This window comes from Calidris pugnax, unplaced genomic scaffold (genome assembly GCF_001431845.1).
Source record: "Calidris pugnax isolate Ruff unplaced genomic scaffold, ASM143184v1 scaffold27, whole genome shotgun sequence".
NCBI classification, from domain to species: Eukaryota; Metazoa; Chordata; class Aves; order Charadriiformes; family Scolopacidae; genus Calidris; species Calidris pugnax.
The window spans coordinates 7264822-7278905 of record NW_015090893.1 but is presented as its reverse complement, the minus strand read 5'-3'; the positions used below and the strand labels follow the sequence as shown (position 1 = coordinate 7278905).

General features: G+C 43.5%; 1 protein-coding gene across 1 annotated transcript in view; it reads right to left on the bottom strand.

Moving 5' to 3' along the window:
- Nucleotides 1-14071, bottom strand: part of UBTD2 (ubiquitin domain containing 2) — a 59203-nt gene extending 45132 nt beyond the window's left edge. Inside the window, exon 1 of the mRNA XM_014948207.1 lies at nt 13985-14071. Coding sequence (XP_014803693.1) covers nt 13985-14054 — 70 coding nt within the window. The 5' untranslated portion in view covers nt 14055-14071. The remainder of the gene's footprint in view (nt 1-13984) is intronic.
- Between the last annotated feature and the right edge of the window lie 13 nt (nt 14072-14084).

The following is a 14084-nucleotide window of genomic DNA, read 5'->3' as shown; positions in this document are numbered from 1 at the left end:
CCCCCCCCCCCCCCCCCCCCGAAACAGAATAAATACACAAAGCAAGTAGTCAAGCTCCCATGCTTTTAAAAGCCAGTATCACCACTAGGAAGGGAAAGCGTGCTCTGGGATGCGAGCAGCTCTCTTCAGCTCAGGCCAAGCCCCAGGCAGTGATTTTTTTCCAACAGTAGTTTCTCTCCTGGTTACTTTTTAAGGTGTAGCTTTAGTTCATAAAACAATGGCCAGTGTCCAGGACCCTCCCTATTACACCAATATTTAGGCACTACTAGCAACAGAGGTTATTAAAAATAATAATCAGAAAGGCAGTAAGAAACAAGAGACTCCTTTGCTGTGGGAAAAGTAATTTTTGCTGGGGTATATCCAAGATGAATACCAACTCCTTAGAGATGGTTGGAAAAATCAAGTAAGAATAATCCTCTTTGCATGTTCTCTTCATACTAAACCTAGAAGTTTGATCTCTGGTATTCTGCACCAATCCCTATTTTTATGACAGAGCTGTAATTTCCCCTCCCTGAAGCACAGCATTTTCCTCTTGGTTATCACAGAAGAGCTTGTGTCTTCCACTTTGTTAGGTACCTACACCTGGAAGAGCAGGAGCTGATCCAAACTGTGCCAAGCTCTCCATCCAAATTGCCACTCCAATGAAGCACTGCATGGAAAAGCTAGTGCTAGGAACATTTACAGACTGGTCAACTTCAGTTAATCAGCCTCAACTGCATTTCCACAGAAAGAGCCGGCTGTAATATTTAGACACAGAGGAGGGGAGAAGGGAAAACTGTGAAATCCAAAGGTTTGGACCTGTGTAAAAGCTAAGAATGACCATAAGAAAAAAGCACCAGCAAATGTTCATGTCAGAGCAGCACTCACCCCAGCTCTCCCAGCTGAAAAGAGCTCATTCACAGGGGCTTGTTATTTAGCAGCAAAATTGACTTTGACACATAATAATCTGCACTGAGATACCTAGATAGAAAAATATTTTTGTGAGAAAAAGGGTTACTTATTTATTAACCTTCAACATAAACAAGTGAAAGTTGGAAAGTCTCAAAATAAGAAGAAAAGAAACAGTGCAGATAGCTAAATTGGAATTGCACGGCAGGAGTTCCTTCAGCTGGAAAAAAATCCTCATATTAATTTATAATAATGAAATGAGACATGTGAAAGAAGGAAGGGTGACTGAACTGAGCAGCTAGAAGTGCACTTTATCAATGGAAGATGAATTCAGCTTGGAAATTTGGCAGGCAGAGCAATCAGATAGCGACAGCATACTCAAGTAGGCAAACCTGGAAAGAGTTTTAAGACAAGATTAGATCAGTTGGTAGAATTTCTAAGACAGAATATTCAGTTTGACACTGCACTGAACTAGGAAATACAGAAGCCTTTGCTGGCGCTGCCATCTTGGACTTTGCACAGCCTTGCTTTAAGCTGAGTTGTCATTACTTTAAAAAAAAGCAACCCTATTTTATTAAACAGGGTTGATGATCAGATAGCAGTGTGCTCAGCATATCTCTGGATATAGCCTGCCAAGAGACGTTAACAAGGCAGGACACTGGCAGGAATTGAAATGCTTCCTCCCCCACCCCCAAGTATCTATAATATTTTCCTAACTAATGCAGAGCTCAATGCAAATGATTAACTGTTGGTAATAAGTTTTCCTACCACAATAAGATAAAATGGTAATGTTGTTTCTTCTGTAGTCCAGCAGCATACCATTTTCCCTGAATATAATAATCAGAAAGAATGTAATTGTAGTAAAAAAAATTGCACTTGTATTCTTAAGACAAAACACCTGTCTTCTTTGGGATGGATAAAGCCAGAAAAAGCCATATTCCACAAGAGAACAGTTATATAGAATGCAAAAGAAATATTTGGTTATTTTCTAATGCAGTATTTTGAGGAAGCTGTGGTAAGTACTGTTTTAAATATGTTTACTTAGAAATTCTTGATAAAAAGCTGCTCCCTGAGAGCTGATCATGACTGATCATGTCCTGGGAGGGATGAAGGCTGGGAATGGGGAGCGTCAAAGAGCCCACCCATCCCGTATGCATAATCACTACTCCAAGGTGAAGAGGTTAGACACAACCCCTCACCAGGACGAGCACAAAGTGGGTGTTTCATTTTGGGCTTCAACTAATACACCCTCAAATTTCTATTTCCAGATGGTTTGGCAAGCAGTCTCTGCGTAACTGACCTGTGTCACAAAATGCTAGCAGCACTAAGTGACACCCACTACGGTAAAGAGAAACAAGGAACCCAAATTCCTCTTATTTCAAATAGGGTTACCGTGTTTTCCCCGCTGCCGGGCACACACTCTCCAAAAACCAGTGAAGTGTTTCACTTCTTAAGCTGCCTAAAAAGCAACAGTGGTAATTTAATCACAAGCCATGACTTCTCCTCCTCCTTCCCAACTTAAATCTAATTATGAGAAAGAATGGCATTTAGGAGAATCGGGGCAGAGCAGACCAGTCCTTCTACTAGAAAGGGCGTGAGACATCCAAGGAGACAACGCACACGCAAGTCTCAAGACTCAGCTCTACTAACATTTTACCTACTGGACTTCTGTGAGTGAAGGACTACGAAGCCAATCAATGCAGCAGTGAGATGGTACCTTATAAAATGTGTGAATCTCAGAGCATTAATTATCGCTAAATAGGCAAGGTAAAAAGAGTAGCAAGATGGTAGGGTTAGGAGTCAAGAATTCCCTTCTCACCAAGCTTACTTGACCAAAAAAAAAAATGGATAAGGACAGTTCAGAAAATGCAGAAGTTGCTTCCACCAAACCAGGGAAGGCCAATTATCAGACTGTAAACTCTTCAGAGCCAGTATTGTACCTTTGGTTTAATTTATTCAGTATTTGTCAACTAGCCCAAACAGGACCCAGTCTACAACCTGTATCCAGGAATAGCATGATTCCAGATGTAAGCAAAAAAATGTAATTTTTAAGAAGAGACCAGCAGGACAGAAGCCATGGAAGATCCACAAGGTCGCATAATGCTGGAGTCTTTCTTTAACTCTAAAAAGTATATTTTGGTAGTGTTTCTCTCCGTAAGAAATAAAAGGCAGAAAAGCTTTTGGAAACCGGTGTCTGGACACACAGCATTATTTACATCACGATCTCCTCAAACTGGGGGTGGCCCAGGTAGTTCTGTTGCAGTTGAGAAGCACCTGGTATGTTTTCTAAGGTTTCCTGCCATTTAGAAGAAAAAAAAGACACCCCAAATACAGTTAAACTGTTCTTATAGGTTTACAAGAAAATAATCATTCTGTATGCTGGACTGTTTTTTCTCCTTTTGAGAGAAAAGCAGCACATTGGTTTAGGAAGTTTCTATCATGAGTCAGAGTTCAAGAACTAGAGGACTATTTACACCTAAAGGACTCTCATTCTAGTATTGCCTTGTAATATCAAACCACAATATCCATGCTCGCTTGTTCTGACAATGCTGCTGCTCCTTTTTTCTCTCCCAGAGGAGAGACTAAAATTGTGTATTCCCTCTTGTTCCATTCCAAAGGAGTTTCAGTGAAAGCCAAAAACTGAGCCTGTAGTATTTTTGGAGCTATTTTTGTGCTGTAGTATCAGCGCGGCAGCTGAAGTGTCCTGGTTACATACAATGAATGCGCTTGTTTCGGTTGCGTTAAGGCAGCGATGGGACGTCGCAGTAAGTACCATCAGCGTGAGGCCATACAATATGTGACTCATTTAAAGCATGTGACTTTAATCGAGCAATACAATTTCAATACACATGTGGTTTTCTGTTGCAATTCAAGCTGTTTTGGCACCAGAACTTGTTTCAGTCTTGGATAAAGATACAATGGAAATCTACAGATTTGAAAAAGCAACACATAAATGAGTAGGAGAACTTATCTCAAATGAGCGTTTAAACCTGTCTTAGCATACTTTCTGATATTGATAAGCACTTTACAGAACATATTTTTTATTCAGTAATTGCTTGTATTTATAGCAACCCATGTTCTTTTAATGTACTTCTGTAGGCACATAGCAAAAAAAAAAATATACCAAAAAAATATATAAAAATCAGTCTGTTATGTATTTACTGAGCCAAGTCATCAAGATGCAATTCACAAGTGAGTTCCAACTCTTTATGAAAAAAAAGTTTAAATAGCTATTTGACAGCTTTCCCCTTCCTCACCCCTCAAAGTGCTAACCCTCAGCTGGGACCTGTGATTTACCACCCGTTCAGCAGGTTTGCTCATTACATGCACTGGATGTATGAAACACACAGGCAAAGGAAGAGCTTTGCTCACCCTCAGCAAGCAGGGCATTCACATCACGTCCCGAACAGGCTTCCAGACCAAACCCGGGAACAGCGAAGGATGATGCTACTTGGAGGTGTGAAGGACTGGAGTGCTAAGCTCCGTCTGAACGTATGTTTAACTACTGCTGTCACCAAATATAGCCTCCTTGCAAATACACCCAGCGAGAGTTAGAAGAATTGTTAGTCCAACCTGCAGTTAACGTTTGTGGTTTCCAAACTATTTAAGAGTATGCTACACTTTTCTTCTCATTAACACTTCCAAACTACTTATTGCCCATGTCTTCCCACCCTCGCTTCAGTCCGTGCACTAACAAGCTTGGAACAACCAGAGCCTGCTATTAGTAGAACCATGACTCTTACCTGCAGTACGGTCCGACAACAAAAATGTACCTAAAAGATGGTTCCGTGTTCAAAGACATTGAGTGTCCTCTCCGCACTTCTAGCACGTCCCCGTGGGTCCTTTCTTGTCCACCACGGGGGACAAGGATGTAATGAAATGACTTCTCAAGTGAGGTTCAAAAGCATTTGGCAGGCGAGAGCCCAACTGAAGGCTAAACATCCTGCATTAAAGACATTAATTTGATGTACACAGCTTTTACTTGCACCAGAGATGAAGCAAATGCATCTGAAAACACTCTGAAGGCATTAAGAAGTCCGGCATATGGGACATACGTAACGCTTTGCTATACCTTTGCCAAGAAATACTTTGTGCAGTACATATGAAGTGTGTGAATTAGTAATTTTTACTTAAATCATTTACCTTTTCACCAGCTAGCCGTTATTCTGCAATTGCCAATGCTCTACAGTAGGCTCAGGCACTCAAGCAGCAGCATGTTGCCAAAAAAAAAAATTGGCAGGAGAAAATGGCATTCACCAGCTGCAGGTACTACCCGCTATTTTGTAGGTACTCTTTTACAAAAGGACTGTATTTACCCATACAGACAAGAAATCACAGATGATAGTTCCATGGCAGAAACATAAAGCGACAAAGTAAATGCCAGGAGAGATCCAGCTCATGAATCCAGAGTGCCCTTGATCACAGCGGGAGAGCAGCAATTGAGCGCCATGACTGAATTTTAAAAATACAAAGGTAACAAGCCTCCAAGCCCAAACTACTGTACTCTGCTCCTGGTGACATCTCAGGCCCCGAGAGTATTCTCAAAGAGCGCACGTATCTACCGGGAAAAGGTGAAAAATGCCTTCCTACATCATATGCTGTCTGAACTAGGAGAATTATTTATAGTTGCTACATTTATTATAAATCACGATAAACCATGCTATTTTATAAACTACTAAATGTTTATATTATGAAAAAACATTGTAGTTATTTATAGAAAAGTGTCAATAACAGTAACTTGAATATATATATTTTAAGGGTAAACTTTCCCTATTAAACATGTGCAAAGATAACATGCAATCTGGAGCACTGTATGATACATTTTCACATTTAAACTTCTAATCTTTTTCCCCCCGGGCAGCACCTGTTCTCACTGAAAACTACTGAAGCACTCTTCACTCCCATTTGTAAAGTGCCTTTTCTTTCATGTTTGAGAATGTGGGAAAACCACATGATAGATCAGAAACTCCTCAAACCCCCTCCCTTCTACCTAATCTTCAGCACAAGGATGTCTTTTTATACACACACATATATATATAAAAAAATCCTTCAGCACATCTGAATTTCTACATAAGTGAAGAATCATTTCTTCAGAACTGTGCCCATCTCCTCCCACAAAGGCTTTCAAGCAGGGCTTTGAATTTTTTCCTTTTAAATCATGTTCGCTAAGGAGGGGGGGGAGATGGGAAGAGAAAAGGACATCGAGAAAAGCACAAAGGGAGGAGCTGTTCCAGTGATCTCATACGCAAGCACAGCAGCAAGAATCCCCATCCCCACCACTATTTCTACTTTATGAGATACAATTTTCAAATGCTTTACATTAGGCCCTAATAGGTCAACTGGATGTGGAACAGCTCCTGCAAATTGATAGCATGTATTAATTGCTCGTGCACTTATTACCTGCAGAACCTGCAGTGCCCCTGAATCTCTCAGTACTGTGAAGTCTCAGGATGACAGGCTACTTATATCATTTAAATATTTAAGGTAGCCTAAGAAACTCCAGCCCCATTCAGCATTTAAGACAAAATTTTTAATTTACTTCAAAAGGTGGGAAATGGAAGAAAAAGCCTTTATGCAGCTTGCGCTGCCCCATCTTTTGTCCATCTCTCATTTGCACAAACCTAATCCGAGCGTGCCAGGAGAGAAAGCTACTACCTGGCTAGTAGCTGTGTGATTGGCCCAGGGACAGCAGAGAGCAGCAAACGCAAAATTCAGGTTCCAGCTGAACCTTAAATAAACGGCATTAGACAGCCTGCATATTTTACTGCACACACAGAGGTGAAGACAGTAAAATATCAAGTTACATACTGTGCTATAGGTATTTTCCATTGACTGTACAAGCAAGGCAATGAACACTCACGCTGCTTTTTGGATGCATCACTCTTCTGCTGATATTGGTAATTCAGTATGAAACACTGAATTGGATACTGCACTTTCCCACTGGAAACAATGTGAGGGAAAAGGGTGATTTTGCTTTTTAAAAAAAAAAACAAACCACCAACCAACCAAAACACAAACACCTGCACTTCTTTTGCTTCCCAAGTAGTGGAACATTTATCTCTCTTCGAATCTTAGATTTTGGCCAGACAACATATCGGCAGCAGATTAAGCTGTAACTGAAAACCCTCAAGAGTGCAAGTCAAGTGTGTCATTCAACAGCCAGAAAGCAGGTTACTGACTTCAGCTTTCTTGTTCTTCCTTGCACTCCACAGAATGGCTCACTCCACTGCTTTTCCCATCTGCTTTCGGGTAATTGAGCCTCGATGCTCTTCCGAGCGATGCCAGGCACCAGCCTCCCACCACTGGGACCAGCAGCCGTGGCACAGGTGCTTCTCCAGCCAGCGGGTCCGAGGTGCCCCGTGCGCTCACTCCCAACACGTGGATTCACCAGCCCTGCCAAGTGGCAACACAAACACCAAAGGCTGAGCATCCCTGTGAGCAAACACAGCCCGCAGGTTTTCAGTAAACACAGCAAGCAGATGCCTCGGAGAGCCCATCGTACACAGCCAGCACTCGCATCGCCCTGGCATCCTCCCAAGGTCGGCGCCTTTCTGCATGCTGAAATTCAGCATCCCAAGCTGGCAAGACATCCCTGAGGACCACCTCATCCACCTGCTTACTCTATTTTTACTATAATTATGATGACTACAGCTGTCTAATTGGAGTAGCTTTTAAAACTCGAATGAGAAAGATTTAGAAAGGCTCAATTTCATAATGGGACTTTTGCAAAAGAAAAGAAAGTCCTACAGAGCTTCCAGTTTGCTCCACAAACTTTACCCAAAGCACCTGCAAGCAGGAAGGATGAAGGCTCCTGCCTTTAAGCCACCGTTTAGGTGCTACACACCCAGGAAATGCCACACACAGAGTTCCCAGCTTCAACCTGGCTGCTGGGTGGCAGAACTCCCACCCAGAAATGCTCTTTGCTTCCCAAGACAGAGAAAGCTCATGGCCGCACACCTGGCTGTACCTCTTCTCAAGGAACACCCCATGGGAAGGAAAACCAAGCCCTTCTTGCATTTTCTTTTGGAGCAGAACTTGGGAAAGCCATGCTGCATGGCCACGGGCACGCTAGGATCTGGCTTCTCTGCAGGAGAGGATGGACACATTGCACCAGCCAGGCTAAAAACGTCATCTTCAATCTGGTGAGAAAGAACTGGGAGGACCGTGAAGCACCTGCTGGCCAGTACAGTGCACTTTCCTGTAGCAGGTATAAGCAATTTGAAAAAAAAAAAATTATTAAAAAAGTTAAGAATTAAGAGGAAAAAAACCCCATGAAGTATTTGCAACAAAGGAGTTTGAATTTTAAGGCAGTGAAGCAGAGGTAGCAAACTGGAAACAACTGCCTAAAAACGTAGCTGACTTTTATAAACAGCACTTGTCTACAAGACAGGGTGAAAGTGGTTTTTACATCAAACCCTGTAAGAATCACAGTCCTTTTTTGCTTATAAACCAGCAAAGGAGCAGTTGTATTCATTTCTGAAATACAGTCATCTGGTCAGAAGTTCTGCAGGTATTTATTTTCTCTCTTTTTTTCAGGAGCTGGGTAATCATACCAGCTGTGGCCAACTTGGTCCTTCTTTGTACCTGGCAAGAAGACTTGCAGAAATTGGCAAGACTTAACTATAAGGCAAATCTCTATTTCTGGCTTCAACTGTATTATAATTTGTGACTCATGAATTATATTATTCAACATTCACATGAAAAATAATAGCTATCATATTACCTGCTGCAATAAGAGTGGATCGCTGCTTTTTAGTTTATTCAAACAGGCAACTAATAATATTTTCCATTTATCAAAAATCTCCAAAGCACAATGAATGTTCAATTTATTATATTTAATATTCAGCAAAGGAGGACGTTGTTGCTTTCAACACTGAAATCCCAAACAGAAAAATTAAAACAAATCACTTCATCTAGAAACCAAACAAACAATTACATGGAGGAACAACGCCAAAAAGGAAACTGAACAGCTGCGTTTGTCAGCCCATATTAACAGTAAAAATAACACCTTATTTCATTTTCTAGGAGTTACTTGTTATCACCTGAAAAACAAAACAAAGTCTACTAGTTTACAAATGAAAAGTGTCATACCATCGAAGTGATATTCCAGCAGAAAAATACTTGGGACTGAATTACCAGGTATTCTTAGCACAAGATCCACAGTTCCCAATTAACCTCAAAGATGCTGTGGGTGCCCAACCCTCAGGAAATCAAGTCATTAAAGGCTACTTTTATTACAAAGCCCTGATAAAACCCATACATACTCTTGTGGACATCATAAGAGATTTCGAGCAAGTTGTAAGAACCATGCTAAGCTTTTCTTATTATTTCATTTATTTAAAAAAAAAAAAAAGCCACAGTAAGACCTAACAGCTATTGCCAGCTGTGATTTCAGATTACTTTTGCAAAAACATATCCAGCACCATATTTCAGGGTTGCATTACAAAACAGCAGGAACTACCTGAAGTGTAGAGCTACCTCCTGTAGCTGGCAATGAGACCCCAGAAAGGTGCTGCCTGGGGGTCACACCATCACAGCTTGCACCCAACAGCTAAAGCACGCTCCAAAACGCAATCTGGAAGCAGGAGATTCTTTGTATGCTCCAATACAAGGGATAGGCACCAAATGCTATTAACTACTCAGTCATGAGATGCTTGTTTAACCCCCCCCATGCAAGCCGTGCATAGCCCTACTGTATTAGTCCAATTGTGAGCAACAAATCTGACTACTTAATATGCAAATTCCCTTGGTCAGTCTTCCATAGAAGCACCATGAAAGCAGTTATTGTAACTTCCAATTAGACATGTGATATGCAGCACTGCACAGCTCTCGAAAGAAAATATTTAAGAAACTGTTGTCCAGTTATCAAAAGCGGAGGTTGAACACAGTATTTGGCTGTCTAGAAGTTAACGAAGCTCTAGCACTGCATCAAATCCTGCAGGAGGAATTTATATATTTTTAATAATCTCCTATTCTAGCGTGTCAGTCAAATGTGCAGCCCTATTTCCACTTGTCCCTATTATCACTGCTGGGTGATAGGGGCAGAAGTAAAGAAGACAAATTTCAAACAGAATCACCCTCTTCCATAACAAAGAAGGGCGATAAGAACTCCAGCAGGCAGGCAAACATCATGTCAAGGAGAGCACAGCAGCAATCAGACAGCTGCAGCCAAAAGGCTTAATCTGTAATGACTTGTCATGCCCGTACTTCTAGACACTGGATTTCCTGCCCTTTCGTTATTCCACACAAATAACTGTCTCACTGAAATTCACCAAGTAAGACAAAGTAATATGCAACTTCTAATAGCATTAAGAGCTTGCCAGAAAAAAAAATAATGGGTTCTCCTTCTCCTTCCCACTGCTCCCCTCCAAAGAAAGAAAAGAAATTTAAGAAGAGCCCTCCAAAAAGGACCTGACTGTGGGAACAGCAAATTGGCAATGCAAGTTCTCCTGTCTGTCATAAACCAAACATACCTGGTAAGCTATTAAACCTTACAGGCACAAGTGCAGAGTTTCCAGCACTCAACTCCAAACCCAACGCTCTTCTGAACACACAACTGAAGAGGTCACATAACCTGTAAGTGGCCACTTTTCCTCCAGTCTCACCATCCTGCAGAAACTCTAATACCTTTGACACAACACAGCAAAAAGAAATGCGATGCTCAGCTCCTGAAAGCTTGGAGTATCTGATGGGACACAGCTGAACTAAAGAGATGGTGGGTGAGGGGAAAACCAGCACGTCTATAAATCACTTAATGATCATCTTTTATTCTTCTTTGTAGCTCCTCTAAAGAGTCACCAATAAATCCATCTCACCATCCAGGATACCCACCCACCACAATACAGCTCTGCTGGACTACAACACACCAAACGTTGAGACAGGAACTTTTTGCTAAATACAGCAAGCAATATTCTGTTGAAATGAAAACTTGCTAAAAAGAGCAGTGATAATGAAACAGCTGGTACCAATCTGCAAAGACCATTTCATTTCCAGCAGGATGGGCAGAGCAGCATCTGTTTAATTCTTGTTACAGAACAGACTCCTCCTGCTTCGGCCAATGTGAAGAGAAACGTGCAATAAGCTGGTGCACACGTAGGAGAGCTGGTGTGTTTGATTAACTCAGTCTTACACACAGAAACACACCTGAGTATATGCAATGGCTCTCCTGATACACACAAGCATCTTGACCTTGAAAAATACCACTAGTAAAAGACAAAGGAAGTGCAGGCAGTCGGGGCACACTGTCAGCTCTGCCGAGCAGCAGAGAAGTAACGGGAAGTGCCAGTGATTGACAAAAAGACCGAGAGAATACGAGGATGTGACAAATCCTCATCTCAACTCCAGTGATACAATCAAGCAAGGTTTCACCAGCTCCACACAGCGCTGTAATAGACTGAGACCGGTATGAACTAGACTTGAGATCCGGCTCCTTTTATGCAGCATCAAGCCCTGCTATTACTAACTAATCAATCTCTTGAGCCCTCGCAATTCATCAAGAAACTTTGCCATTCCGGGGAAAAGACAAAGCCTCCCCAAAAGTAAGCCCATCACTGGCAATGCTCTGATTAGAAATCAAATGTTTCTCTTTCAAAATACCTTCCTGAGATTTATAAATGATGTAGCCCCGCTCACTGACAGCAACCTGAAAACGAATACACCAGAGGAGGTCACAGCCCAGGACCCGGAGGAAACGAGATGGGAAACAGGAATAGTTGCTTTTCTGCACAGATCTAGTCTCCAAATCGTGTTCGCTTGTGCTTCAGCAGGTTCGCTCGCTGATGCCTCAAGACATAAGCTCCCTCAAGAGAGCAAGTGAGATTTCATGCTTGGCATGGGCACGTTTGCAGAATTTGTAAAGCCAAGAATTAGCGCAGGCTGGACTTCGACATCTCAGGATTTATAAAAGATATTCTGAGGTTCTTTCAGCTTAGCCTACACGCCCTATTCTTGTTGAGAGGGAGGACAGACACATAGCATTACAAAACAGGCTATTGCACACTGTAGCTGATTGTTTAAGACAGTCCTAAGAAGCCTATAATTCAACTGAAATTTCATCACTTCTCACTTCAGCAATACAACCTTAAGGAACGTTATCCTTAGAGCATGAATCAACACGAGCCAGCTGACATGCATTTCGCGTCTCTTACATCTTGAAAAACCCAGCTGCTGTTCTAAGGCACCACACACAATAGGTTATTTAACCCCAAAGCAGCAGCGTGTCACTCTGTGTAAACACCAGGCAGGAACACGCTCCCACTAAGCCCATCCGGGACAGGATCCCGTAGACAACTTGGAGCGAGACTGCCCACCTCACGCGCTGCTACGGGGCGTGTAATAAGACTATTTTACCCTACCAGCCAAACTCTGGTAGTTTGGGTTTTTTTTCCTTGTATCTCATTCATTCAACGTCAGGCAAGATAAGAGCGAGGAAATTAAACTGAGGTTATTTCTGTGACATGATCTCACCTCATAACACCTACCTTCTAAAGCAGGTCTCAGAGCAAACGTCAGCATAGCTTTTAAAGCCATTTTTTGGTCAAGATTTATTGGGTATGTGACGATTCCTGCCATTCTTCTTCCTTGACTTTTAGTATCCCCTAGTCCTCTTTGCACTGACACTCTTGCATTTTTTACTGGTTGGAAAGTCTGCTTAGTGAAGATGGATTTTTTTAGATAACTCACTCCTTCCCCTTCTTTCTCACTTCACTGGCACAGATCGCCCAGAGAAGCTGTGGATGCCCCATCCGTGGAGGTGTTCAAGGCCAGGCTGGATGGGACTTTGAGCAACCTGGTCTGGTGGGAGGTGTCCCTACCCATGGCAGGGGGCTTGGAACTCGATGGTATTTACGGTCCCTACCAACCCAAATCATTCTGTGATTCCCCCTTTTTTCTTAATAGGGAGGAGGAGTACGGAAGACTCATGCTAGTCAGAGCTATAACATTCTTTTTAATGACAATGACGTGATTAAATCCTACACAGTTCTTCGCAGCTGGACTTTCTGGTATTTCTACGAACTATGTATCTGGCATTAATCAGCAGGTGGCTGCTTCAGATATAATTGTAAGAGCTACATTTTTTTTACATTATGAAACAACAGCAGAATCACTGATATGACAGAACACCCATCAGCTGGGGCATCTGAAATAAAACCAGGCTGATAAATAATATTCCATAAGGCACAGGGGAAGATGGAGACCTAGGTCAGCAATTTTTAACCTGAAATCTGTGGACCCTCCATGCGCGAGGACTACTTACAAGTCAAGTGTCCTGTTGGTAGGCTGACTTTAAATGACTATAAAGCGTATACAGCTCAGCTGGAGATCATCAGGGGTCCACAAACCCAAGAACATTGAAAAAGCAATCATTCAGACATTTAGATAGAGAAAAACATAAGGATAAAGGCCGCTTATGCTGCAGCAGTGTTTCCACACCAGCTCCACTCCTTAAGTAGGTGTGCACTTGCACACGAGTGAGAACACACTATTCCAGCATCTGAAGTCGCTGCAAATTGATTATTTAGCATGGGTGATTTAGGCTTGAAGGAAAGCATCCATCTTTCTTGGAGAAACTAAGAAGAAAAATAAAACCCAAACCCACCGCAGTGCCAGGACCTAAGTTATCTGAAGCATTATTTTTCCGCACACCACAAGGAGCTGAGCCCAAGGAAAACAAAGTTTGGGAGCCCCAGGCAGGCCCTTTTCCCAGCCTGTCTTTATTTCCCCAGCCGCCCGCCCCCGGGCCCCGCCGGGCCGGCGCAGGGGCCGAGAGGAGCCCGCACCGGGGCTCTGCCCGCCGGGGCTGCGCCCGCCCGGGCACCCCGCCGAGCTCCGGGGGGCTGTAAGCCGGCCGGGGGTGCCCAGCCCGACCCCCCGCACACCCCCGCCGCCCCGGGAAAGTTGCGGCCCGGGTGGCCGTGCCGGGGAGGGGTGGGGGAAGCCGGGCTCGGCGCCCCAAGGGCAGCGCGGTCTCCCCCGGCCCCGGGCCCGGCCCCACTGCAGGCCCCGGCCCGCAGCGCCCGCCCCGGGGTCCCCCCTTGCGGAGCTGGGGGCGGCCCGCCCGCACCCCCTCACCCAACCCCGCGTCCCCGGCGCTCACCTCCGGTGCCGTCCGAGTTCTCGTTGAGGCTGCCCGAGGAGTCGTGGTGGGAGCCCACACACCCGCCCATGGGGCCCGCCCGGCCCGCAGACCCGCCGCC